Genomic DNA, 27,168 nt, shown 5'->3' on the forward strand with positions numbered 1-27,168 from the left:
GCTTAAAGATTTCGGTATCGATCGAATTTGCGACAGGAGAAGCTACTGTTTTTTGTTACACTTGTTTTAGATTTCAATTCACTGGCAACAGTTCGCGTAAACAACGGAATCAACGTCAATCACTTTGTTTTGTTTCTCCCTAATAATGTTTCTGACTTGTATTTCCATGGCTACTGTTCATGTTTGCACGTAGTAACCGGGCCCGAAAGTATAAGCCCAAAGCCCCGCCCGAACCCGAATCGTTTTTGCGAAGTCCCGTTTGGACCCAAAGTCTGATTGACAGACCTATAATAAAGAAGCATACACAATGGACAAGGGCTTAAACAAGACGTTTTCGAGCTGTTTGGCATTAGTTTGGCATAAGTCCAGTAACTAGCTAGGTATAATTCATACTTGCAAAAATTGCGGACACCGAATGTGAAGTCAGGCCTGGATCAAGCCCGTTTGCAAAAAAACCCAAACACGGCTTATAACTCTGATATACAAACAAGCTCCTTGATTCGACAAGAGGGGCGGATTAGCCTTATTAATATGCAAGTAATTTTATAACATTACCTATTACTATTGCCAGTTGACCCTTAAAGCCCTGTAATGTTACATTCTTGCTTTGAAAAAGAACACAGATATTTCAAAAACACTAAAGAAATAGTAAATGAAATATCTTACTGAATGATACTGTATCATTTTGTCCAATGAGCGATCTGTATTGTTACTATAGCAAGCATGCGACGGACATGATGACTGTGGAGATTCGTCGGATGAGTGGATGCTTTGTCCACACTCGTATTTGTGTCCTGGACAAGAAAAACCGATAGCTATGGACAAGTTCTGTGACGGGACAAAAGACTGCAAAGGAGGCGAAGACGAATTGACACAAAGCAACAACAGCAGGTAAGCGCGAAAAAATCTTTGAATCGGCGGCCCCATACGGCGTTAATTCCCGCAAAAAAGATGATATCACGCTGGGGTGGCTTTGTACTAACGAAGTAAATTAAGGTGCCCTGAATATTTTCTGTTTAAGTAAACAAATTAGGCCATTGCACTGATGTTGGTAAAGCGCCAGCGAAGCTTGTATTGTGGTTGAGAGTTGAAATTCCAACAAAGACTAGGCCAATAAAGGGTAAGTGGATTTTAAATGACAAACAATCTCCAAAAAAGCACCACAAATGATTTTAGTACATTGGTACAATCCTACAATAAACGCTGCTAAGTTTAATCTTTCCAAATATAGTTAAGTGGGCCACCTTTTCACAAATATAGTCATAATTCCCTGGCTTTTGGGGGTAACGTTACAAATATACATTTACGCAAGTTTTAGGTCCTGAAATGGTGTTGTCAAAATGATGATAAATCGGTTACAGAAACATAAATTACCGAATTTATCAAAACACGACAGGCGAGTTTTGAAGACATGATACCAAAGCCAATATTTTGACGCTGTGATGACTGGGAGGGGCAATTTTTGGTGGATTTTTGATGTAATTAGGGTGAAATAATTTACTACAAATGGTCGGTAACAGTCAATCACTTGACTTGGTGCTAGATGATAAATGTGCCGCTTTAATGCTGCTAACATGTGGCACCTTGGCTTATAATCGACTGAACCATGTTTGATTGAAAAATTAACCAAATATAAGAAAATATTGAATTGATCATTAAAACTTTTGTGACAATCTTAAGAAATCGACGTTTATGAAACCGATTAATGCCTAAACCTTAACGTCGTTATAATGATACTCAGCAAAATTTTTCAAAAACAAAGCAACGACTTTACACGCTGTAACCAATATAAACGAGAAACATTGTCGCCAAAGCAGTCACCAAATGCTAGTTTAGGATGTAAAAGGTCCAGTGAAGATCTTTCCATGTCTTATAAATGTTTTTTATACCCAAGAAATCAAGTTGTTGACAATCAGTCTGCCTAACTTCTTTACAAACCTTCACCCATAGCGTTATAACTCTGGGAATATAACCTATGAAGTTGATGAAATACCCAATTTTAAATGATCTTTGAATAGTTTAGCATCTATTATGTAGTTTATTGTGAAGGAATGAAAATATTTTAGCTGGTAAGTAAAGGATTCGGCGATAAATGTTGGAAACCATTGCGTTATAACGAAAAAGAAAGTTGAATTTCGCACAGACCTGCCCCTGAAGACGAACGCAAGAAAGGTTTTGTACTTTACTGTTGTCAAATACCGCAATGACGTCAAAACGATCGGCAAACACAAAACACCTGCCATGAATATTGCAAAAACGGGGGGAACTCCCATCATATTTGCTGCTAGGCTCAGTAGCCTTACATTCTTGTGCAATACCGACAACCAAGATTCCAAAGGGACTAAAATAGTGGTTCTCAACATTTTTATGTATGCGGCGCATAAAAGAACTAAAATTTTCTTTCGCGGCACACTTTGCAGGTAAACAGAACATGTTTGCACTTCAAAATTGGAAAAAAATCGCGGCACTCGGAAATCTCTAACGGTACACTAGTGTGTCGCGGCACTCAGTTTGAAATTCACTGGACTAAAAGCTTATGCAACATATTTTAGTGTAACAACTAATTGATACATCGGAGATACCTGCCAATTTACTGTTTTACTATATAGGCCTACGTGATTGGTCTACAATTTGAGCGTCAGGATTGGGTCATTGCTTGCATACCGGGTAGAAGTTTCTTGTTTTTACCACCAGCTGTGTAATGCAAAACGAACTTTATGTTAGCTAGTAGCACCAAATGCTTTTTTATTAGCTGCTCAAATGAAGGATTACAGTCATTGAAAATACACGGGGGAAATTAAGACGAGTTAATACTGACAACGTCCTAATGTCTTTTTCATCTACACACAACTTGCCACTTTAATATGCGATTTCGCTCCACACAACGCGCCCCTATTCACAGCTTATTACAGTTTGCAAAGGTCAATTACGGGTTGACAAACTTTTGACCCCGTTAATAAATTAGATTTGTTTATGTGTGTCAAAATGGAACAGGGAAAACTGTTTGTAGTTTGGGTAATTTGGGAGCTGCAGTTTCAGTTATACTAGCTTCATAAACTCCTCTGCATTTTGTTACGATGTTATTTTAGACGATTTACGGTCTAAACCGGTGTCCGTTTCACCCTATAAATTTCCATGCTATGCATTTTTTAGTAATGGAAGGAATTATAGACAATGGTGAATATATATATAAAGAAGAAAGGGGCAAGGGATTTTTGCGGTCCCAGTGAAACTTTTTTGGGGCTTCTACCGAAAAGTCGATCCCATTTTATTACTGTAAACACCAGTAATAATTATGTTCACCTAAAAGTTAAATTTGACCTCTAAGAGCAATTCCAACCTTCTAATATCGAATTGCTTTCCTTTGTGAGATATGAAAAAGGGGAGAACAACAGCAGGAGATACCGCTGCAGACAAGCTCTAATTGAAAAACGGCGTCTATAGGAATATTATTAGGCGAAATGAGACACCAAAATATAAATATTGATTAGTTTAATCCCATAGCAAAGGTCTTGTTTCCCTCAATAATAGATCGTTTGCGTAAGTGCCTTGTTTGTGTTGAAGGTTGTGTTATGTATCATCTTATGTTGAAGGTTATGTTATTTTCATGAAATATAAATAGATCTGGCATATCTTTTGAATTTTTGTTTCAGCATATCAAATTTACAACAACGTGTAATCTTATTGGCAAACCATTTTCGCTTAACAGTTACGCTAAAACGGCAAAAAAAACTAGCATGCTTGGTTACTCACGGCCTTATGTGCAATCAATATGCCCTTAATCGACTTGTTCATGTATTCTTCATGACTGATAAATTTGCTCATACGCTTAAATTTCCAAAATTTTGTGGCAACTAACCGGCAACTTTCAAAAGCACACAGAAAAAGCTGTTTTCGTTCACAACGGTTCAAGCGGCGAAGAACAAAGATATCACGTGTTGTTATTTTAGCCGGGGTCAAACCGCAAAAACTGGAAGGTCACTGTAGTTTATTGTCATGGATTTGACTAAATAAACAAACGACTCAGATTTTAGGCAACAGTAGTAGGCTAGGGATTAGGGTGCGATGTTCAATTACAGCTTTTTTTTCCAACGTTTGTGCAACGAAAGTAATTTTTTTTGCGGAGACTATACGTACATCGAGGCTTAAGGCATAGGTTAGGTTCAAACCGTACTTTCGATTGTTGATTAGTTTATAGGTTTTGTATATTAATAATTTTCGCAAAACTGCAGTTTATAAGAGAAATTACAGTTTTTTAGTACTAGTGTATTGTAATATATTGGTTTATATTAGTGGTTCTTAACATGTGGGTATTTAATTTGACGTTTTAGTTACAGAATCATTTTGTCGTTATATGACGTCATACTTCTGTGAAGATTTTTGGAACTAAACAAAACTCATCTGGTTGTTATCAGGAAAAACTATAATAAAAAACGCACCAATGGTCCATATGTTGAACTGTGCATTTCAGTTTTAAACTGCATACGAGACTCCATTATATATAAAAAATGTACTTATAATAAAGTTTTTTACCATGTTCCATTTCTTATTCAGCTTTGTGTGTGCAAATGCTTGGCGCTCGGTGTGGAATTCCCCGGAATCGAGAATCTGGCAAGAGTCACGTGTTCCTTTCCAACCAATAGCAAGGTCGCATTTTCACCAGGAGGATTTCCAACACCGTTGTGCTCTACCACAAAACTACGTTTGTGACGGAATAAACCATTGCGGCGATCATTCGGATGAGTGCAACGACATGTGCGGGCCGGAGAAGAAATTTCTATGCGATAACGGAAGGTATGTTCGATTGTCAAGTTTAAAGTCTGGTTTAACATGAAAATCAGAAAGAACTGAAACCAAAATATGAATGGGTTCTATTTAGCCAATTTCAGAGCAATGTTATCCTGTGTTAATTGTGTCTTAATATCAAATTGAAAATAACGTAAACTAGAGAGCACTCGTTTCTAACAAAAATTATAAGTCTAATAGGAGCAGTATGCCCTGTTGTTAAACGTATTATTTTTCACTTTTTATGTGTAACACTGGTTTGTGCAATGCGTTTGGTCAATAAAATGGGCTTTAAATTTATTCTAATTAGCACACATGTTAGTTAGTTATCTAAAATTGATCTTTCCAAAGTTTTGCCCCGAACGACCCAGCGGTTAACCCACAGGTTTCCAAAACGTATTTCTTAAAACGCAGTACACTTTCCTGGAATTTCGTAATTTGCTTTTTGGTGTGTTGTAAAGTATTTTTATTGTAAGCAGTAAGTATTATAATTATAAACCACATTCGAATCCAATTATTCTGTTCGCCACAAAATAAAGAACATTTACTGGTATTGACAAAACTTTCTAGGAAACACGTTTGAGGCGTTCAATCCTAACAACAACATCCCTGATAGTTCAGATTTCTTTCCAAAGACATTTCCAAACGCCGCACACCCCAAGCAGTCACCTAAAGCCCACTAAACAAATACAAAGCGATCAATTTTCTTGTCTGGAGCTGATTTAAAATCTAAGCTGTCGTTCCATTAAATAATCTTTAACGGAGTCTGTGCGGGCTATGTGGATGGCGTCATCTTTGTAAAACACAAATTTAACTGAAATCAATGAAAAAGCTGTTTGCGGGTGAATCAATGTTACATCGTTGTGATTTCACTGGCATTTTAAGCAGGGTTACAAAGCTTTTTGGCCCCGATCCTCGTTATGTTCAAATAATAGTGTAAGTTTTCAGATTGTCGAAGCAAATTAAACCAATAAAGCCATTCCCAAACTGACACCAATAAAGCCATACCCAAACTGACAATAAAGTAATGTATGAGAAATCTGTATAAAACCCCTAAGCGGTCGAAACATTGGCGTGAAGTCTTCGATTTTGCTTTCACAGCCCTTGAACGAAATCCAATGTATTCGTATAATTTACAGCTTGAGAACAGTGCTATTGGCAGCAACTTAATGGATTAAAAGGTGGCGGAGGCTTTACATTAACTATTCATGGCATTGAAAGGCGATAACATTTCTTTTATTGACTCTGACGCGTTTAATGTCGAAAGTAAGAAAAAGTGACAAGAGACTGATTTCACCACCTCTTGAACGTGATTTAAAAGTCGCGCCTTGTTTCAAAGAAAAAGCAAGTATAGGATTGTTAAGTCAATTATAGAAATTGAAAGTGTCTTTGTATCGATGTTCATAGCTCTTTTGAACTCTCTGCGAAAATGCAAACCTGTTGTGAACTATTTATGTGGACTTTGCGAAACGTGCTATTTTTCAAGGTTTTTCCGTACTTAACTGTATAGACATGAACTGTAATTAAATATATTTTCGATCGAGGTACAATTCTGCCAAGAAAGCGCCAAAAACGCTTGGTAATCACATTTTTATTGGTTGAATTAAGAGTCATATGTGAACGTAGTCACGTAGCCTGTACCCAAGAAGCAATAAATCGCACAATGAAATACTACTCTAGCCTTTGCGCTGCTATTAAACAAAATTGCCTCAACCGTTATAGAGTAAAGGTACACAAGGCATGGACTTGAAGAATAGTGCCAAAAAACTGGGGTCCTGGTTAAGAAACATATGTCGCATGAGTGGAACGAAATTTTTACGACCATGTTTAATCATCCGACCACCCAGTCAGACCGCAAGTTTACGATCAACTGAAATTGATATTACCCTGTTGAGTTCTCGCTGTAGTGTGTTCGGCAAACCGGAACGAACAGGTGGTGATATTTTAAATTAAGTTACTTCAGTTACAAGGCATCGAGTGAATAATGAACGTTTTTTTGTTTTTACTCAAACTCGCTTCGTTAACCGACTGGTTTTAAGTGAAACAAACAAAATAAACTACTCCACAATACGGATCTTTATTGTTAAACAGTCAGCTAAACATGACACGCAGAGTAAATAACACAACAAAACAAGATTTAAATTGGGTTAGATTATGATTTATTGTGGCGTGGGTCCTGTATGTTTTGTATCAACTGAAGTCCATAAAATGGCATCTGAACATTGCCTTGTGCACAAACTAACCCTAACGCGCTTAACACAATAAGAATTTTATCCAAGGCTAAATCATTCAAACGCCTTGCGCATGCGCAGTTACCTCACTATCGTTAAAACGAAATTACAAACAATTGTAAGGTCACTAGTTTTTCCTAAAGCCTTGACCGTTCGATAATCAAATGCCATTTTAGCAGTGCCAAAGTGAAAAGCATCAAGCAATTCGATTTAAAACACTCAGACACAACAATGAACGAGACTTATTCACGTTTTATTAACTGTCAATGCGAATTGATTTAAGATATCGATGGGTTTGTTATTGGCGGGGTGAAAGAATTGCCAAAGTGCGCGATCCCGTCGTGCGTTTCTGTAACTCTCAGAAAATTTATTGGTTGCCTAGCAGCAGGAATACATCACGTGGTTGCCCTAGTCACTTTGTCAACTGCTATTTTGAACGTTGTATCCAGAATCATTAGATGTTTTTTATGGCTTTCAATGCAAATACGATCGAAAAAACGACCCACTTTCTATGTTGAAGCTTACGAGTGGAAAATCTGAACTTTTAGTTGGAGGCCAAAAAAAAACGAACTCCTGAAAAACACTAATAATAATTCGATTTTCCATCTATTTGAGAACAAAAACGAAAAACCTCTTGACCTTTTCCCTAATTCTGTATAACAGTAGGTTAACAGAAACGAACCACAATTATTTTGTTCAAATCCCATGGGCCATCAATTACTGGAGAAAAGACAACACAAATAAATATTATCGATTGTAGCACACAACGGCAAGGGGTGTAAATATTAGTGGTTACCGCACAATGGGGGTTTAAGTTTGTATAGGACAGAAAAACAGGCGAATTATTTACCTAAACTCGCTCAATCTTAATCTCACATTGGCTTTGGTGATGAAGTATTTGTTTTGGGCAATGAAATGGAAAACCTTGGCCTCATTGGTGGTCTTGTTTTCTAGTAAACGAGTGGTCCGAAACAACCGCAGCATAGGTTTCACCAGGGGTGCAAAATAGCCAAAAACTACATTAAACTATGTGCAGTATATTGTAAATCACGAGTCACCAGAGACTCAGTACGACAGATGGAGACAACAATCGTATATAATAACAGACTAAAAACTTTGACAAGTCTGAAGTCGTTCACCGTTTTATTTAGACATATAAGTTATATTTCACCTAAGTAATAGGCATCATCAGTATCTAAAGACAAACTGCGCTAAACATAAAAAAACGGTGGACGACTTCAGACTTGTCAAAGTTTTCAGTCTGAAAAACTACATTAAATATATTTCTGTCCTTGTTGTTTCTTTAACAACCGAAGTTTAAACGTAAACCACCTAAAGAGTGATCGTACACTTTTAAAGGGGAGGGAGGTTGTTTAACATGGCAAGGTGACGAAATTATTCAGACCTACATTTTAGTGGCTGTTTTCGCCTGAAAGCAAAGTGATTTTAAAAACCGCAGTCGTTGACAAATAAGTTAATTTGCTGCGGCAAAGCGTCCTCCCTTTTCCCGCAGAAATTCGTTTTCCATCGAACGAAATTGGCCGAGTCAAATTAATTGGAAAGAGGGTTAAACCGTCAACAGCTTTCACCATGGTCAATCAATGCAGTTTAAGTGTACGAACTTGTCGCTTTTAAAGCATCTAAAACAGTGTTTCTTAACCTTTTTTAGCGCTCGTACCCTTTGAGATTTCGTAAAATTTTCTCGTACCCCCTGTCTACAATGGCCGACGGAAGTAAATAAAATTGTATTAATAGGAATTAAACTCAGTGTATATATAACTTGGGTGTTGAATGCATGCATGAAAACAGTATTGTAAGTAGGACAAAACTAACCCGTTCTGGATACTGTATATAACAAAGTAACTTGTTACGCATTCTTTACAAATATGCCTAAATAGCATATAATTTCACCCTGCATGTCGTACCCCCTGCTTTGATGCTTCGTACCCCTGGTTAAGAACCCCTGACCTAAAACTTTCACGCAAAAAAACAAATCAGTTTAATTGTGATGTATAAAATTTGAACCTTAGAAAACACCTCAAAATAAAATTCCAAATTTCATTTCCCAACAATTCCCCAAAATTACATAAATAGCTAGTTACTTTTTTTAAATTAAAAATTAGGATTTGGGAATGTAGAAAAGCCCTTGTTTTCTTTTTTGGTGTCAGTTGGCGAAATGCGAGTGATACAAATTCTGATTGCATGTACTTCTACTAGTCATATGCGAGCTTCAGACCTAAACCTCCTACATTTTAACCTTATCACACACCTCAGCCTAATACCCCAAATTTTGTTTCCCAACAATTCATAAAAATTATGCATATATTATTTATTATTTTGGAAAACAGATCACGTACAGTTAGGATTTGAGGGTACAGAAAAGCATTTTGCCTATGTTGGTTGCACATGGCAAATTTATACAATTGATAAAAAATGTCTTAGTGTGTTTCTAAGTTTAAGCTCTGCACCAACAATGGTTTACCTATTTTTGTCATTTTAAAAAATGAGCACAATTTTTTTATATTTGTAGTAAGATCAGTTGTACAAAATAAAGAGTAGGACTGTCTTTTAATAATATTTTGTCTGATTAAACCCTTATATACCGTTTGGCATTATTTAGCAAATATACATACTCTTGTCATGAAATCCACATGTCAGTTTGATATAAGACGGCGACGTAACCAATTATTTTTGACATCCAGATGTATTTCTCAAGCAAACGTGTGCGACTGGCGGGATGACTGTGGTGACGGAAGTGACGAAAGAGCCCCAGGATGTAACAAGTCTTTTCCTTGTGACGACGGTAAGTCATCTAGTCAAATACACACAACCCTACCAAACTTACTGCAAACCGATATTAATAAATCGTAGCACAAAAGTTTGTCTCATATCTCCAAATTTTGACCCATACCCAAAAGCACGCAATTAAACATTTTGGATACGACGTTAGACCCAAAAAGATTATCCCAAAGACCCAAAACAGCAACAACAATTGTACACCAACAGACGCATACCCCAAAATTATTCCAAACCCCTAAAATTTCACCCAGAATTGGCTAAAACATTTGTACCAACAAAGACCCATACCCCAAACATCCAAAATCAAGTCGAACGTAGTAGGAAATCCCAAATACACCCAAAAATTGTTTGTGAAAAACCTGCACTATAAGAAAGAGTGTTCGAGAGACCTTTTCCTCGTCACTAAGACCATAACTATTTGAATTATCGGTTCATCCCAATCCGTCGTTACATCTTTAATTAGGGGCCTGGGCGCCAAAGTGCAGTTGCTAAAGTATTGATTTTCGTGAAGGAATGCGGTTAGACGGGCGCAAAGCCAGGCTGTGACAGCTGGCTGCGAAAATGTATTTCTTGCTGAGAGACGGCTTTGTTCCTAAGGCCGAGAATTGTCAAACACGTCTGATCTGACCTTTTTATGCGTTAGGAGGAACCCCTTAGTGATAAAAAGAGCTTGATGGTCCACGAATGTCAATTTCAGGCTTTAGGTGTGCTTTTTATGAACACATTTCGACGCCTGACGAATTTGAAGACATTTTTGCTTCCATGAAGAAAAAACGACCCCATTATTGTCTTTTTATTGAATTTGTCAGTGTTAAATGGTTTCGTAAAACAGCAAGGATATCAAAAAAATCCTAGATTATCGATTTCGGATCTAATTATTACCAGTTACTGTTATATGCTATCAGTTATAATGTAATTTTCATCTCAAAATAAAAAGCGCAGATGCTGTAGTGATGAATTCAGGCCTGTTTCAGATCACAGCAACCCGATTGACACCCCACCTGCAGCAAAATTAATTTTGGAGCACCGCAAAAACACATAGCTAAAATTCATACAGATGGTACCGTCAAGTAATTGCTGAACGTGGAGAAAATCGGCGGTTGATATGCCCCAATGTTCATAACACCTGTGAAATATGCAATCCAGGGATTCCCAATTAGTCGATCGCTTTTGACTGGTCGATCTCCGAGTGATTCCAAAATTGTATTTTGATTACGTATTGTTTTGATTGAGTTTACAAAGATCGCTCACTGGACTGTTTATAGAAAGCTAGAAAAGTGACTGAGCACGTTCTGTCATTGCATATACACTATAATCTATTTTAAAACGTTAATATATTCCCTCCCTGCACTCTTTTTTGTCAGCCGGTACTATCACAAAAGTCATATTTTTCATCCGGTTCTGTTACAAAAAGTCTATTGACAGTACAGGAATGCTTAGCGGTTCGCTGTAGAGATGTACCGAATATTCGGTTCGCCGAATTTATTCGGCCGAATCGGTCATTTTTGCGAAGATTCGGTTTCGGCCGAATAATTTGTTGCGATTCGGCCGAAACCGAATCTTTTACGAAAACAAATTTAAAACGTTAGACGTGTCTTTTCTGATTATTGAGGTACCACGCAATCTTTCAAAAGCCCAAACATAACAAAAATCGCATCAATTTGTATCTCTTTCAACACATTATCGTTTTTCCCCAATGTAGTCAAAAAATAGTAATTCATTGGCAGGTTGCCAATCATGCTTAAGGCAATTTTAAACCCCACAGAACTGAAATTAGGACGAAACACAACTATTCTGCACTATAGTTGCCTGGTAAATAAACATTTTTTTCATGTCAAACGCATACTGAACGAAGTCGCGTGACGTCATAAATGATTCGGTTGATTCGGCCGAATTTATTCGGCAAAACCGCCGAATATTCGGTTTCGGCCGAATCGAAATTTAGCCGACTCGGTACAACACTAGTTCGCTGATCTCATACAATTTCGTGAGACGGTTCTATAGAACTGGTACGAACTGGCTGAATCCCACCACTGCCAAAATTAATTTATAATGGTTCCCATATTAGCCATCGTCTTTTATAACCTTAGTTGTTTAATAGCACTGCTTATAGAAAGTTAAACCTAAATCACAATAAAAAGCTTTTTGTGTTAAGTACGTTATATTGGTAACTGTTCCCGAGATTTGCTAACAACCTGCTATACCTGCATTTTAATTTGTCTCAATGTCAGTTTGTTTCTTGGGAGAGCAGTATAATTTTATTTGTTTGCAGTAGGGAAAACGTTGAAATTTTTCGGCTGCGGTTAATATATTTTTAAAGTATTAAACCGGGGTTTTCTTGTACCAGGCAAAACATAATCGTTTCGCGGAGATTTTATAACCACCCGATGCGCCTAAACAGCAAGAAGTACAACAGCAATTCATTAGATTGTATGAAAACAATGTCTAAAATAATATGGACACATAAATCGACAACCCACGGCAAGAGATCAAGGGGAGGCAAAGACTGCAATATTTGGAGCGAATTTAACCTGCAGTTAATACCACATTTACTTTTCGATCCTGCTCGACAGAGCTGGAAAGAAATATGTGACATCGTCTAACCGCTAAGTGGATAACACACTTATATTACGCGCCTGTACGTGACGAATCGTGTAAGTTTTGTTAAAAGAAACAATTCCCCATCATACATCAATTACCTTTGTTTAACGCAGGATATATGGGCACTTAGTTTTAAAACTAAATCTCACTTGTCTTGCATCCATCGAGATTTAATGAAAACAATTGGTCCCACGAAAACCACTTTGGCAATTAATAATTAAACAAGCGCTTTCGACCAATGAGATTTAAAAAGCTTGCGACATTTTAAAAAGTGGCAACGGATTCACAGCTTTCAAACACGTGTCGTAAACAGATTTCATTGTACTCTCAGATTTAATGTAGAGTCTTTATGACTTGTAATTTAAGTCAATAGCAGGTCACGTACAAAGAGCCGTAACCGTTAAACCAATACACTATAATGGGTACACACCTTATCTTGCATTTCGATCGTTTGATCTTTTGCCAAAAATAGCACCTGAATGATTCGCCATAGTTCAGGAGTGATCTAAACAAATATTCCTGTTATTGCATAAATTAGTCAGTAATAAATAAATTATTTTGTTTAAACAAATAAGGCTACTTGAATTTGGTGTTTTCCATGGGTCACACGGTTTCAAATGAACATTAATACACACTTAAAAACAGAAAGAATATGACTTCCAAAGCAGTTGCTAATATGTCAGTACGAAATATTGGCCTGAGATATTTTTCTCATTATAAATTCAAAATACAAGTTTATACACAAGAATAATAAAAGTTTAATCAAAAATATAACTGCCAGAGTACGTGTGTAAAGAATACGGTTATGTTTTTAATCAAGTTACTTTTCAATTCCGTGTATAGTGTTCCTAAATAATACAAGTGTTATAACAGCTTCAGTTTTTGTATGATTTATTCGCAACTATTGGTCTGTATTGAGCGCAGGTAGTTCAAGACGATTTCTATGTGAGTACACTTGTATTATGTGCGACAGGATGTACTCTGGTCAACCCAGAAAACGTTTATGCATATAAACAATATTCGCCTGATTGTTTACAATGTATATTCATGACCTGGCGTATTGTGATGTAAAATATGAATATCTACTCTGACTATTACAGGCACTCATATACCCTTCAACAAGTTTTGTGATGGGGTCGATGATTGCCCTGATGGAAGCGACGAAAAACATTTTGCCAACGCAACGACTGTCACGTGTTCAAACCGATACAACTTCTTCGATTTTCGCTGCGTGTTACCAAATATGTAAGTACCAACAACAAGTTTGCATATGCTGTTTACTGGGGAAAAACCTGCTTTGAATAGGAGGCAACAAAGTGTCACCATTGACCAACAAAATATACGTATATTCGGGTTATATTTCCTAAAGTGCATTTTAATTTAGTGTTACAATTTGACACGTACAAAGGCATATAGCTTGGGGTTATTTCCTATAGTATAATTCAAACTTCAACAAATGCACATAGTAGATTAGAATAATAGGCATATTCAAAAATCTGCCTGAAAATGTATTGAACTATAATCACTGTAAAAACAAAGAGTTACTTTTGTTCACATCACAACTTAAAATGTTCCCGATAAGATGTAAATTTCGCCACTGACCGTATATGGGCATTGTAAGGTAATTATTCACATGGAACCAGTCAGTAGTGGGATTCAATTTTTTTGTCAGCCGGTTCTGTCACAAAAGTCATATTTTTCAGCCGGTTCTGTTACAAAAAGCCATATTTCCATTGACAGTAACAAGCGATGCTAACCGGTTCGCTGATCTCATAAAATTCGTGACACGGTTCTATAGAACCGGCGCGAACCGGCTGAATCCCACCACTGCAACCAGTACCTTATGACAAAGCTAATTGTCCAAACGAGCAAAGCTAACAAGAACATGCAAGGAATTTAGGTTTTGGCGTTTATCCATTAACTGAAACGTGTTTTATTGCAGCTTTCGCTGCGACGGCACAGAACAATGCCTACATCGGGAGGACGAGTGTACTGAGGATTGCAATTACTCTTTTCAATGCAAAGATGGAGGGTGTATAGTTGCACATAAGAAATGCGATGGAAGGTAAGTTTGTGTTGTGAAAGTTTACCAAAAACACGTTAAAAATCACTCCTACATGGATTCTATGTGAATGGGGTTATTTTGAGAAGATTTTTTTGATAATTTTAATTATCTAACACAGGGGTGGGCAACATACGGCCCGCGGGCCGGATCCGGCCCGCGACGGGATTTTGAGCGGCCCGCGGACAGTTTCCGGTCCTACATGAAAACGTGGCCCGCGGTCACAGTCTGCCGCAATCCCCCATTACTTGCTTACTACGTCAAATTACAGTTGTAACGCTCCCCAATAGCAAAAAAATTTCCCGCCGTTGTTACCATTGCACCATACGTCCATTGTTACGACATAACTACCAACCTTGTGTGTGTCCTACTTTAACGGTTTTCTTTGTTTCCACACGTATAGCCTAGTTCAGGGGTGGGGAACCTGCGGCCTAAAGGCCACATGCGGCCTTTTAGGGCACTAAGTGCGGCTTTCGATGGCAAAATACATTTTTAAGATGTTGATATAACCGACTGCACCAGGCGCTGAAAAAAAATAGACAGAAACGTATTTTTGACCTTATTGCAGATTATTTTTTGATTAGTTCCAGGGCAGCGGTTTTCAAACAAGACCCATGTGGTCCCATAGTGGTACATAAAGCGATTTCCATAGTTAGGACTACCAAAAACTCCAGGTTCAGCAATTTCTAGGTTAAATAAATCCTGAATGTTGTAGTGAAGATGAAAATGTAGTGAGGAATTTTAATTAGCTGGGACCGTAAGTTCTACAAACTATGAGGAAATAGCAAAACGACCATTCTGTAAGTCAAAAAGTTTGAACATCATTGCCCTTGGCCTGGAAAATAGTCTGTGTGGCCTACACGAGTGACGATAAATCGTTTGGTAGCCTTTATAAACAAAAAGGTTCCCCACCCCTGGTTTAGGTGGTCAAAAATCCGTTTTAAATCACTGGATAAATACGCGATTAATGTATCGATTCATGAATCCGGCCCGCCAAGTGCTTCATTTTCCCATATCAGGCCCGCCAACTGGAGAAGTTGCCCGCCCCTGATCTAACACAAGTATAGTCAATATTGTAACGACACAATTCTTCTCTAAGTCTGCCCGATTAAAGGCTCCTAAAGCGGTTTTGCAGCTCGGTCTTGCTTCCATTCAGAAAGAAAAACTCGACTTAACCCGAGTAACTGCTGCTAGGATTCGACTCGAGTTTACGAGCAAAAAATAGATAACTCCACTCGGGATAGATTTCAATAATTGGAAATACCAAACACTTTTGCCCTGACCGTGGGATTGCAATTGCTCTGCTTAACGAGTTGACAGTCATTAAAAGAACTATGTAGAGATAATAATGGCGCAGAAAAACCTCCGAATCCAATTCAACCAACAACTGTTGTTTTGAATTTTACCCGTGGCCTGTTGGAATCGTCGAATTCTTATTCAAATAGAATTGGAGCTTTGTAATTTTATCTTTTAAGGGCCGACTGTGCTGATATGAGCGATGAATGTGGTGAAGTTAATTGTGATGAGGTATTTGAATGTGACGACGGCGCTTGCTTATCATTAGACCGATTCTGCGACGGAGTAAAACACTGCGCTCATGGGGAAGATGAAATCGATCAAGTCGAGAAAGGTAATGATCCGACTGGCTCATTATTTAGAAGTTGTCAAGTATTGGATGAGGTCAGTTTCACTGGTTCTACATTGATAAATTAGGGCAGTGGGGATTGTAGATTAGGTTAGTTAGGCTTAACCCTTTCACTGCGCCAGGACAAACGATGGACCCGAAGACTAGTCCATTGTAAATCGCGATAGAACACAAACTGGTACGAACTTCCGAACTGGGGTGCATTTGAAAGCTCATGCACAATGGCTTCTAAGTTATATGTGTATAAAAAGGAAACGAATTCAGTAGTAAAAAGGTTAACTCCTTGCAAAAACAAAAGTGTGGTTGAAGAAAACATGTTATTTGTGTCACATGCAGTGCTCAGCATGTAACAAGTGTTTTTTTATCATAACTGACATAAATACTGCTGTAACGGTGCACTTTGTAAAAAAATTCATGGTAGTAGTGCGTTTTGTAGGCTTTTATGTAAAGGCTTTTCAATCAAACTTTCAGGCCTAAAGGGGCTTCTCAAAAACGATTTGAGATGGGCCGGGTTTCGGGCTTGTATTTTAGGGTTTGGATTTGAATTTCGGACCCGTTTACAACTATGGTTTGGTTAGTACAGTTGGTAGTGCAGAAGTTTCGTTTCAAATAGTTTTTAACCCCTTGAAAAATCGTTAAACTGAAATCAAGCCAATCTTCCAAGCATTACCACATATCGCAAGGCAAAGGCTAGAAAACAACTAGCCTGTGGTGGGATTCGAACCCAGGATCAGAACCTTTGCTGTGCTGATATTCTATGAATTATGCCTTTAATAGGCCTGTTGTATTATGATATATGGGTGAGCCGTATTCGTTAACTCTTTAAGGTGGATCCCAGTTCTGAATTTTAGTTGTAAGTTTCAAGATCAAATTTACACACCACGATATATTTCAAGGTCAAATCTTGAGGTGATGCCAAAGTCACATTACAAAGTCAAGATCAATTTCTAGTCAGATAAATTGAAAGTCCTATTCAATTAGTAAATTTCAAACAAAGCCACCAACAAAAAACTTATTCCTTGTCAAAGAAAAAACAGTTGCCAATAGTAAAACGATTATTTGTCTTTTTGGCGTTCAGACGGATTTCACTACTGTGCGAACCGGTTCAATTGGATTCGAAAGAAAAACAACGCGACGTATTCGGATCGCGTCTGTAGATTGCCGGAGAGGTACATGTGTGACGGAATAGAGCATTGTGACCAAAGAAGCGACGAGTGTCAGAACAATTGTACTTACTCGATGTTCTGTGATGAGGGAAACACATGTTTACCGAGAAGTCAACTGTGCAATGGGGAACCGAAATGCAAGTGAGTAACTAAAGAGTTGCGATTGAGTTGTTATAAGTCGAGTAAGGTAGAAAAGTTGTGCAAACGAGTACGAGTCTTGAAGCCGAGTAGTTTTGAAGCAGGATTTAAGATCTGATTGCAGGTACCTCGAATAAATAATCGATGCGAGTACAAATTTATAGAGCGAGTAGCACAGTCCAAGTGTTTATTCAAATTACGATCGAGTTCTTAAAAGTCGAGTTGGGTGGGAGAGTTATATGGACCTAAAAATACCAAAAAACCTTGCGCTTTTCAAGCTCGAATGACTCGAATTAAAATGAGTAAACACGTGTTTACTGGTACTCGAACTCCGCATTACTTGATTCAGGTCAAAAATGCGAGCCGAAAACGAGTCTTAAAAAACGAGTAATTTAAAAGTAGAGTTCGAGTTCTGATAACAGATACTTGAATCAAATCATCGAGTGCGAAACTTATAGAGCGAGTACCATAGTCCGAGTGTTACTCTTTTTTCAACCTGAACCGGTTTTATGACTCGTTTTCCGCTCGTACTTTCGACCAGAATTCGAGTAATCGAGTATTTACTCAAATTCGAGTCATTCGAGCTTGAAAAAAGCTTTTTTTATATTCTTGAGTCCATATAACTTACAATCTCACAAATATGATCAACCTTTTTCATCAGGGACTTAAAAGACGAACCGGGTCTAAAGGTGGATTCCTTGTCGAAAGTGAAAGGATTCAAGTGCAACGTACCTTCGATTCACCACAGACAACTATGCGTCCTGCCACAGGTATTGAAGTTTTGCGTAAAAAAATCTTTGACTGTTCAAAGACTAAGTTTGAAATTTGTGTCTTTTATCAAGTGTTAAACTGTTAAAGCCTCATGTAAGCTTTGCATTTGCGCTATCATGCACTGCTCGCTAGGGCGCAAGGAAACCTATGCCGCTCACAAACTGGTATGTGGCCACATCGTGTACATCTAATGCACACAGTGGTCCTTAGTCCAGGCAGGGAGCTTGTTACATATTCAAAATTATAGAGGGTCAGGGATTTTAGCCAAATTTATTATTCTGTGCTGTGTATCTTATCCCTATTGAGAAAACTAAAACGGAATTCATCCACTAATCACAGCACAAAATAAAACGTTACAAAACAAACCTTGGAAACAAGATACAGGCATCTCGACGGCGGACTCATTTAGGTTGCCACATTAAGGCACTACCGACTAACGCAGATTCAGTGAAATATTTGACAGTAAAGTTTCAAACACGCCCAAAATGTCAACCTATTTTAAAAGTTCGCGAAGTTAATGGATTTGTGCAATCACAAGAAGCCATCTGTCTCGGCAAGGCAATCTCAACTGCTTTATTCGCCCACTACCATAATCTGTATACCAACCCCCCCCCCCCCCCCCTACCAACTAACTTTATGAAAGACATGACTCTGATCTACACAAACCACCAAGAATTTAAACACCGCCTTGACTTCACAGTTAACGATGCGCTCTCCGCTTCAATTTTTTGACGTACAATCGCTAGTAAAATTGGCAGATCTGTCAATTACTGGACTTAGTGCAAAGTACCACAAACAATGGCATCAAATTTCCCGCGCACTTATTCTGATCCGCACTTCGGCGTTGACTGAAGTTTGCATTTGATTACCAGAAAGCTCGCGAAAATGAGGTACTTGAGATCAAATGGGTGGTCTCAAATTGAGCACAGCAACTTTCAAAAGCTCCAAACTTAATACATAAAAACATAGAAATTTAAATAAGCAATATTAGTTGATACAGGTTATCATATTTCGGCCAAACTGTGCGAAAGATGTCAAAAAAATACAGTGGTATACCCATACTGTGGTACGCATACCACTGATGGTCACGAAGGCTTCCTTTGTTACACAAGCATACTTCCGAGTTCGTTTTTTTGTCGTTCAAGTTTGGACTGACATTTGTTTAATGTTTGATAAACTTGCCTGTTGGTTAACTTTTTTGGATCTAAGTGGAACACCATAAAGGTACAAACCAAACGAATAGTACGCGTTAAACCAGGTTTGGGAAGCACTGCAACCACAGTTAAGTAGAACAACAACTAGAGCGCAACATAACTGGCAAGTGGCAAGCTAACCTTCTTGTAACTTAATTTGCCACACACCCCTTGAACGAATTCCTATGCACAATTGTTTTATGGTTGAGCACCCTAAACTGATTCGTATAACCTTCGTTTGCTTTTAGTTTAAGAATTTTGTGACACATATATAAGTAATACCTTAAAACGGTTGATGGAACCTACTTCTAACATTTATTATACAAACCTTTTAAAAGAATTGCTGTCAATTGTTTCCATTGATTGATCACACAAAGTTTGTAAATGTATCTGGTTGTTAACCATCATATGCTTTTGGTTCGCAGGAAATGGTTGGAGATGACACGTTCGAGTGTTCGGATGGCAGTGACGTATGTTTCAACGACAGCATGTGCGCCACCTGCCGGACAAACACAAATATTAGGATCAGGAAAAGGTACAACTCAAGTTTTGAGCCTTGATTTTTTACCAAACATTTTTTTTTTAACTGCATTGCATAGCAGAGAAAACTTAAACACATAAAGCTTTGCAAACAAATATATACACATATAAAATATATGTAGTGGTTGGGAAATTATATGCGAAAGGCTTCAGTCGTTTTATTTATGTTGATGCTGTGTTTTTCTTAGTCAGCGGCCCTTTGAAATTTTGTAGTGTTTTTCTTAATGCCTATTCTTTTACATTTCAGTCAAGTGTGCGACGGTGTTTTCGATTGCCCCGACCTTTCGGACGAATGTTTCTGCTATGACGTCATCGCCTCGCCAACCTGCAGTCATTCCTGTTTTGCCCGCCAGACTTCCAAGTGCATGTGCCAAGTAGGAGAGGTGCCGTGTCTGATACACAATGGCACAACAGTTGACCAGAACGCCCACTGTATACCGGTTTCTGGGTTTTGCAACGGAGTTGTGGACTGCCCCAACGGTGCCGACGAAATGTATTGTGATTCTAACCAACAGTGTGATGACACGTGTCTCAAGGACGTCTCTGAGACGATGACGTGCCAGAAATCCACAGCAGGGAACCCATACGCTCCCGTGATTGCCAAAAAGTGCGACGGGAGACCTGAGTGCTCCACGATGGAGGATGAATGCGAAAGTTGTCAAAACCCGCCGGAATATTGTAACAAACGCTCCGGGGATGGCTTCTTTACTTGCGCAGAGAGCAGCATTTTACCTGGCTTGCTTGTGTGCGACGGAATCGCTCAATGCGCTGCAAAGGATGACGAGATTTTGGGATGCATCGGACGAATGGAATGCGGGAATGGGAGTGTTTACAGCGTTGAGGAGTCGCAGTGGTGTGATTTCGTTGTGGACTGTGAGTTCTGGCAGGATGAGATGAATTGCAGTAAAACGCACTTTTACTGTGAGACAGGAGAACCCGTGTTCGTGCAACGTCGCCAGATGTACGACGGCAAAGACGATTGTGCCGACGGAAGCGACGAATGCCCACCGAGCTTCGACAACGACGCCGTTTTCTCCTCTCGTTACTACCTCATTAAAAACCATTTTCTAAAAGTAATGGTCTGGATTATGGGGCTGTTGGCAATCGGTGGTAACTTATCTGTGATGGTTCAATCTACCCGGGTGTTGAGCAACACCAAGCGGCGGAAACTCACCAAAGTTGCAATCATCTACAACTGCCTGGTGCTCAATCTGTCCTTAGCCGACTTCCTCATGGGAATTTACCTCATAGCACTCGGAATTAAAGACGCCCTGTCCACTGGGTCATATTGCAAGGAAGACCACTCCTGGAGATCGGGCACAACTTGTGCAAGTCTTGGGGTTTTGGCAGTCCTTTCCAGTGAGGTGTCATTGACCACATTGGCCATTCTGTCAACCTATCGGGCTTATTGCGTGGTTCGTCCCGTGCAGAGCCGGGGCTTAAACGTTTGCACCACAGTGTTTTTAGCAGCTTGTACGTGGATCTTTGCTTCCATTCTAGCTTTTATTCCCTTTGCATCGCCATTACAAGATTACTTTATCTCACAAGTGTGGGTATCCCATAACCCGTACTTTAGCTCTGACATGATCAACAAGTCGGAGTTCAACGAATTCTTCCATAAGCTGCAAAACTACATTAACCTCACTGATGTCCCGAATAAGTGCCAAGTAGATAATGGCGACTCCGTTTCGTGGAGTTGCGCCCCATCATCACTCGCAGAATTTGACCAGAACTACTCCGTACTCGGATACTACGGATACTATAGCACACATGCCACGTGCTTGCCTAAAATCTTTACAACGCGAGAAGACGTGGCTTGGGAATTTTCAATTGCACTCACAACCCTCAACTTTGTATTTTGTCTCTACATTGTCCTCGCTTACTGCGTGATATGCCGACCTCGCCAGATAAACAAGAGTTCCTTTTCAAGCCAAAGTACCCGCAACATGCAGAAGAAGATCGCAATCCTGGTGGCGTCAGACTGCGCTTGCTGGTTACCGATTTGTACTATCGTTTTTCTGTGGTTTGCTCAAGTACCGATATCGAGTATCGTTTACGCGATCACGGCCGTTATTCTGTTGCCTATTAACAGCGCGTTAAACCCTCTGTTTTACTCAAACGCCATTCATAATCTCTTCAGTGAGTTCGCCAACTTTGCAAACAAAATAAATCCACACGGCTGTTATTTGTTACGTGGCGGGGGTCGACAAGAAAGAGCACAGAACAAGGGTAGGTCTGAGGGTCGAAGTAGGCGCCTCTTGGAGGAAACTGAAATGGAAACCCGTGGTCGTGTTTCGAGGTCTGAATCCCGTGTGGTGACAGAGCATACATTTGTTGACAATGCTATGAACGAGTCAGTGATATAGCTTTTCCAAAAAAAACGCCCTGCGTAGTGTGTTTCAGTGTTTCCGTTGAATGTCTTTGTTGCTCGTTTTTTGCATCCGCATCCTCACCGTAATCTCTTCAACGTAAGATTTCTTCACGCATCTGCCCGAATGTTCCTTGAGTATTTTCGTATGTTTCTTGTGTCCCTTGGCCTAGTACTCCCGCTTTATGCATGCCAAAACTTCAAATATGTTTCTAGCATGGCTTTGTGCGATTTTGCGGGTTCCTAACGAGCTCATCCCATCGTCAACGTTCAGAAAGTTACCTTTTAAACCGTTTTGAAAGTTGAACCAAGCCTGTATCTATTGTTGTCGTATTCATCGCCGAAAAAGCTTGTTGCAAAATCTGATCTTAGCATGCAAGCAAAAATTGAACATGTCCTAATGACTATTTTGCAATGATTGTTTGCTAGTCTGCTTCCAAGAAATCCAAATTATATATGTGTTCGCCTGAAGGTTATGGCGTTGTTCAATAGTCATTCTTGTTGTTGCTGTACTGTGACCCTCGTACTTATGAAGATGTACATATACATACTTATCTAAACGTTGTGAAACGATTTGGGACAAAAGAGATATTTTGTTTGGACTTTCTCCAATCCCCAAAGATCTGTCCCAATTACTTTTAAAAAAACTACAAAAAGGAGGTTAGCTAGATCTGGTCTGCGTGATTTCGTGGTGAAGACAAGAAAGCTTAAGATCAAGCAGCGGGTAACTTGTTTTTGTTGATGGTGATTAAGTAATGTTCACGAGTTAGACCAGGGGTTACCAAACTTTGTTGACAGCGGTCCGCAAGCTCAAGTTACATGCCAAGACGTAAGATCTCGGAAATAGACAAAAAACAACAACTACCAGACAGATAGTAATTGAAATCTAAAATGCACGCAAAACGGTAAACTTGTAGCACGCAGGGGATGTGTGTAAGCTCAATGATCTATATTAAACACTATAAATGTACATGTAAAAAAGCTTACTGTAGTATGTTTAAACTAATTTCCACAGCCATAGGAGGTAAATTAGTATATTGGATTGGTAGATGCTGTTAAAGTCTACCCGCTATACTTTTTCAACAGTACTGCAAAAATTATGCTAATTTAAGATTCATTTGGTTACAAGTTTCTAACAAAAACGCAGCATGCACCTTTTTTAACCACTAAGCACATCACACAAAAAGTAAATATTGGATAGATTCACCTTGTTCTTGGTGCAATAATTGTTTAGACACATTGTTTAAAATAAATCAATATTGTGCAGCTGTTTGAAACACATTTTTCATATCCATCCTTCGCCGTAAAAAATGGGAAGCTTACATGTTAAAAACTACTCGTAAAAACTTTAAAAATGTAGGTTACTAATTGCTAATTGTACACACACAAAACAGTCAATAAAACACAGTAAACTTTAACTTGGCTGTAGGTACCGTCAACTATATTCATGTTTGGGCAAACCTAAAAGCATTTGCTGCAACAGACTTTTCGTTCCACGCTGTGACACAACTATTAGACCATTAAAAACTTGATTAAGAACTACTTGTAGTAGTACAGTACAACATCACTAAATCACTGAACTAGATTTCTCACTCTACCACGAGTCGAAGGTACTGAGAAGTTTCATTCCACAACGCAAAATTTAAGTGTGGCGTAACAAACGTCGGGTACTTTCCCACACCAAGTAGCGTCATCCGAATTTTTTTGTGTAAATGGGAAGGTGTTCATCTCACAGTTTTGTTAATGATGCAACATAAAACATTAAATTAACATATATATTGGTGCAATGTGGTTATTACAAAAGGCTGTAGGCAAAACCGTACACAAATACAATTCAGCCTCTAGGTCAGTGGTTCCCAACCAGAGAGGGAATTTGTGTCACAACATTAATCTATTACTGGTTGTCGGTGCTATGTGTTATTGCTGCACTAAATTTGTAGGGGGAATTAAATTTGAATATCGACTAAAAGGGTGCACAGGACAAAAAAGGTTGGGAACCACTGCTCTAGGTCTTTGTTGTGAGGGTGTTTCAATTTTAAAATAGAAAAAAAGGTACGAGTAAGTTTGTTTCAGTGGTTCCTAACCTATTCATCATTGTGGCCCTGGGAACAACCAGATGAGTTTCATTTACCCTGTCTCAATAAACTCATATTATCATCTATGGCACCACACAACTAAAAAAATGATGAAGTAATTACCCCTTTACGTTGGGGTAATTACCCACAGGCTGAGACCCACTGGCTTAACTTATGTCAAGGGGTGGAGTTTATCATATCCTTGCTAGAATTTTGGGGGCAGATTTTGTTAACTTTGACTAAAGTTTGAATACGTATGGTGCTGGTCAAAACGGCAAACTGATTCTTTTTTAAACAACAGATTTTTTTGGCTTTGTTTATGAGTTAATAGTAAATGATGATGGTGATAACATTTAATTTTTCTTACGCTAGTTTCTAGAACAATATGCAGTCAAACGTACCATATATTCCAAAAAAATTAACACAATAAAAAAACATTGCTTTGTTTTACAGACAATTTATTTTATCCTGAAGCTCCATAGGAGCGTATTTGAGACAATGTGGTGTGGTACACATGGTATGAAATAAAATAATGCAATAAAACAGTGGGGTCAAGTGCACAAAGAGAGTAGACTTCACAAATGGCTGTCATGCCAAAATGAACAAATGGACTGCATGAATTTATCAGAACCGCTTTTAAATCTATAAACAAACGGTGTGTGCCAAAATAACTTTTTTGTTGCTGGAGACATATGGCTAATTTTGTTTACAGGTTACATATCCTGGCACATATGCTTTATAAATGGGTATATCTACTAATATTGTACTTTTAGAGTTACATTTTGCAAAAGGAATTTACAACAGCAGTTCTTCACTAGGCTTTGCATGGTACTTTTCACAGTAAAAATATTTTTCCAGCCAGCATGTTTTATACAGATGTTATTTATCACACAGTCTGATGAAATAAATACAGTTTGATTGTGTAGTTTATAACGCAAATCATTTTCGTGTTTCTTAGGTCTTTCTAAGCTGTATGAATGTTTTAAATTTAAATTAGTTTCACTACAGAGAATAAGCAATGAAGATATACTGTACCTTCCAAGGCAACAAAAAACAAAACAAAAGTAACTCGGGATGAAACTAAAAGGCACAGGCTGAAATGATTTCAGGGCATTGTTACCTCACATATAGTGAGCCATCAGATGGCCCTAGGTAACCGGTAGCTATTAGAATCACATCAATTAAGGTCCATACACCAAGTCCTCCAAAGCTAAAAAATTTACCTAAGCCTTCTCGCCAATAACCAAGATAAAAACGATCTATACCAAAGCCGCCCAGAGTGATACTAAGTACAAAAGCAGCTGACCAGCTGTATCCTGAAGTCCAATTACAAGGCACCATTTTGGTAAAGTTCCTGTTACCTAAACAGAAGACATAGTCATTTGTGGAACAGCTTGCTTTGACTCTTTGCCTTGGTGTTGCAACAACCTTGCAAGTGGTGTTGTTTTGATAGCAGATATGTTCGTCATTTGGTTTAGTCAAAAAACAGTAGCGACATTGAAATGTTTTTAGCATAACGCGATCACCAGTGCACGTTGCACTTTCAAGTACTGAACAATTAAACTTGACATTTTCGCCATATGTGCAGTTGTCACTTGTCTGGCAGCTGTAACAGCATGCCGGAAGATTTGAGCAGTTTCCCTCACAGTTAGCTGTCGTAACATTCATTGTTTCACTGCATTTTGACTTGGAATTTGAACTTGCAAATGATTTTGAGGTAATAAGTGATAGGACAATGACTTCAAAATGCAGAAGTTGAAAAGTCCATCTTTTAATCTCCATTGTTTCTCAGAAATATGTATTTTTCCTTCAGGTTCATTGCATCATGTGCTCTTGCTTTTGCTCCAAATGACTGATCGGTATATCTTTGTATCATATCAAGTCTGTGTTTCAAGTCACTCATTACATATTAATAAACCCTAGAAACAAAAAGTCAGTTAAACCAATTGAAACAGTTTCTTAATTTTTTGGCAAACATTGGGCAAAAAATCAAATACCTCACTTCCTATGTTACAAACAGAAATTGACCCTATTTTAAAAAAACAATCACCTCAAATTTTTGGTATTTTAAAGATTGAACATATTTCCTTCTTTACCGGACAACAAAAACGTTGTGCAACAATGACATATCACATCCTATATTTGATACGAATTACGAACGTCACTAAATTGTATGTTAAATACGTATTGCGGTAAAATTACAAATAAAACTATGTTTTAATCACAGTTTTTGTTGATCCAGCTCAAAGTATAATTAAAAACAAACAAACGAATATTATACATAAACATCCGAATGTTAATCACCACATATTCTATGGGTTCCCTTAATTTACATACGTCTGCATACTTTAACGGCACCAACACAGAACTTGCTTTTACGATTTCTGTTTGGCGTGATGTATGTTTTATTTTAAATCTTCCAAAGACACAAAATCTATCCAAAAATGGGCAAACCTATGCTGTAGCTATAGCTTCGGTCTCTAAGTGAAATAAACACTACTTAACACAACCCAATACGTAACGCGAAACTTTGCCTTGCAATCTGGTGTATCTAAAATATACAGGATCGCTTGGTACATTTTTATTACCACTTAATGCACCTTAGTATCGCTTGGTGTATCTTTATGCCATTGGAGAAACTTTATATCGCCACGCAAAGGTGTATCAAGCAATTATATAGTTACACCGAGCGACAAAAGTGCACTGAGTCACATAAAGGTGCACCAAGCGATATAAGAATGCATCAAGCGATGTTAAAGGTGCACCAAGCGATATAAACATGCACCAAGCAATA

The 27,168-nt window shown here is 38.4% G+C and overlaps 2 protein-coding genes across 2 annotated transcripts in view; one reads left to right on the plus strand and one right to left on the minus strand.

Moving 5' to 3' along the window:
* The window catches only part of LOC145228818 (uncharacterized), a 30,145-nt gene extending 7,223 nt beyond the window's left edge, over positions 1 to 22,922 (plus strand). Inside the window, exons 3-12 of the mRNA XM_080094011.1 lie at positions 719 to 891; positions 4,555 to 4,794; positions 9,719 to 9,819; positions 13,517 to 13,661; positions 14,359 to 14,481; positions 15,954 to 16,108; positions 17,202 to 17,430; positions 18,089 to 18,197; positions 19,817 to 19,926; positions 20,179 to 22,922. Of these exons, the coding sequence (XP_079950137.1) occupies positions 719 to 891; positions 4,555 to 4,794; positions 9,719 to 9,819; positions 13,517 to 13,661; positions 14,359 to 14,481; positions 15,954 to 16,108; positions 17,202 to 17,430; positions 18,089 to 18,197; positions 19,817 to 19,926; positions 20,179 to 22,297 (3,504 nt within the window). The 3' untranslated portion in view covers positions 22,298 to 22,922. The remainder of the gene's footprint in view (positions 1 to 718; positions 892 to 4,554; positions 4,795 to 9,718; positions 9,820 to 13,516; positions 13,662 to 14,358; positions 14,482 to 15,953; positions 16,109 to 17,201; positions 17,431 to 18,088; positions 18,198 to 19,816; positions 19,927 to 20,178) is intronic.
* Positions 22,923 to 24,815: 1,893 nt separating this feature from the next.
* LOC145228819 (TM2 domain-containing protein 3-like) lies at positions 24,816 to 26,313 on the minus strand. Its single transcript, XM_080094013.1, has one exon. It carries the CDS (start codon positions 26,154 to 26,156, stop codon positions 25,491 to 25,493), a length of 666 nt encoding a protein of 221 aa, XP_079950139.1. The 5' UTR covers positions 26,157 to 26,313; the 3' UTR covers positions 24,816 to 25,490.
* Positions 26,314 to 27,168: the final 855 nt, after the last annotated feature.

Source organism: Phallusia mammillata, chromosome 5, assembly GCF_965637545.1.
Source record: "Phallusia mammillata chromosome 5, kaPhaMamm4.hap1.1, whole genome shotgun sequence".
In the NCBI taxonomy this organism is placed as follows: Eukaryota; Metazoa; Chordata; class Ascidiacea; order Phlebobranchia; family Ascidiidae; genus Phallusia; species Phallusia mammillata.

Excerpts from the sequence above, each read along its gene's own strand:
- LOC145228819 (XM_080094013.1), bottom strand. The coding sequence starts at position 26,156 with ATGGAGATTAAAAGATGGACTTTTCAACTTCTGCATTTTGAAGTCATT.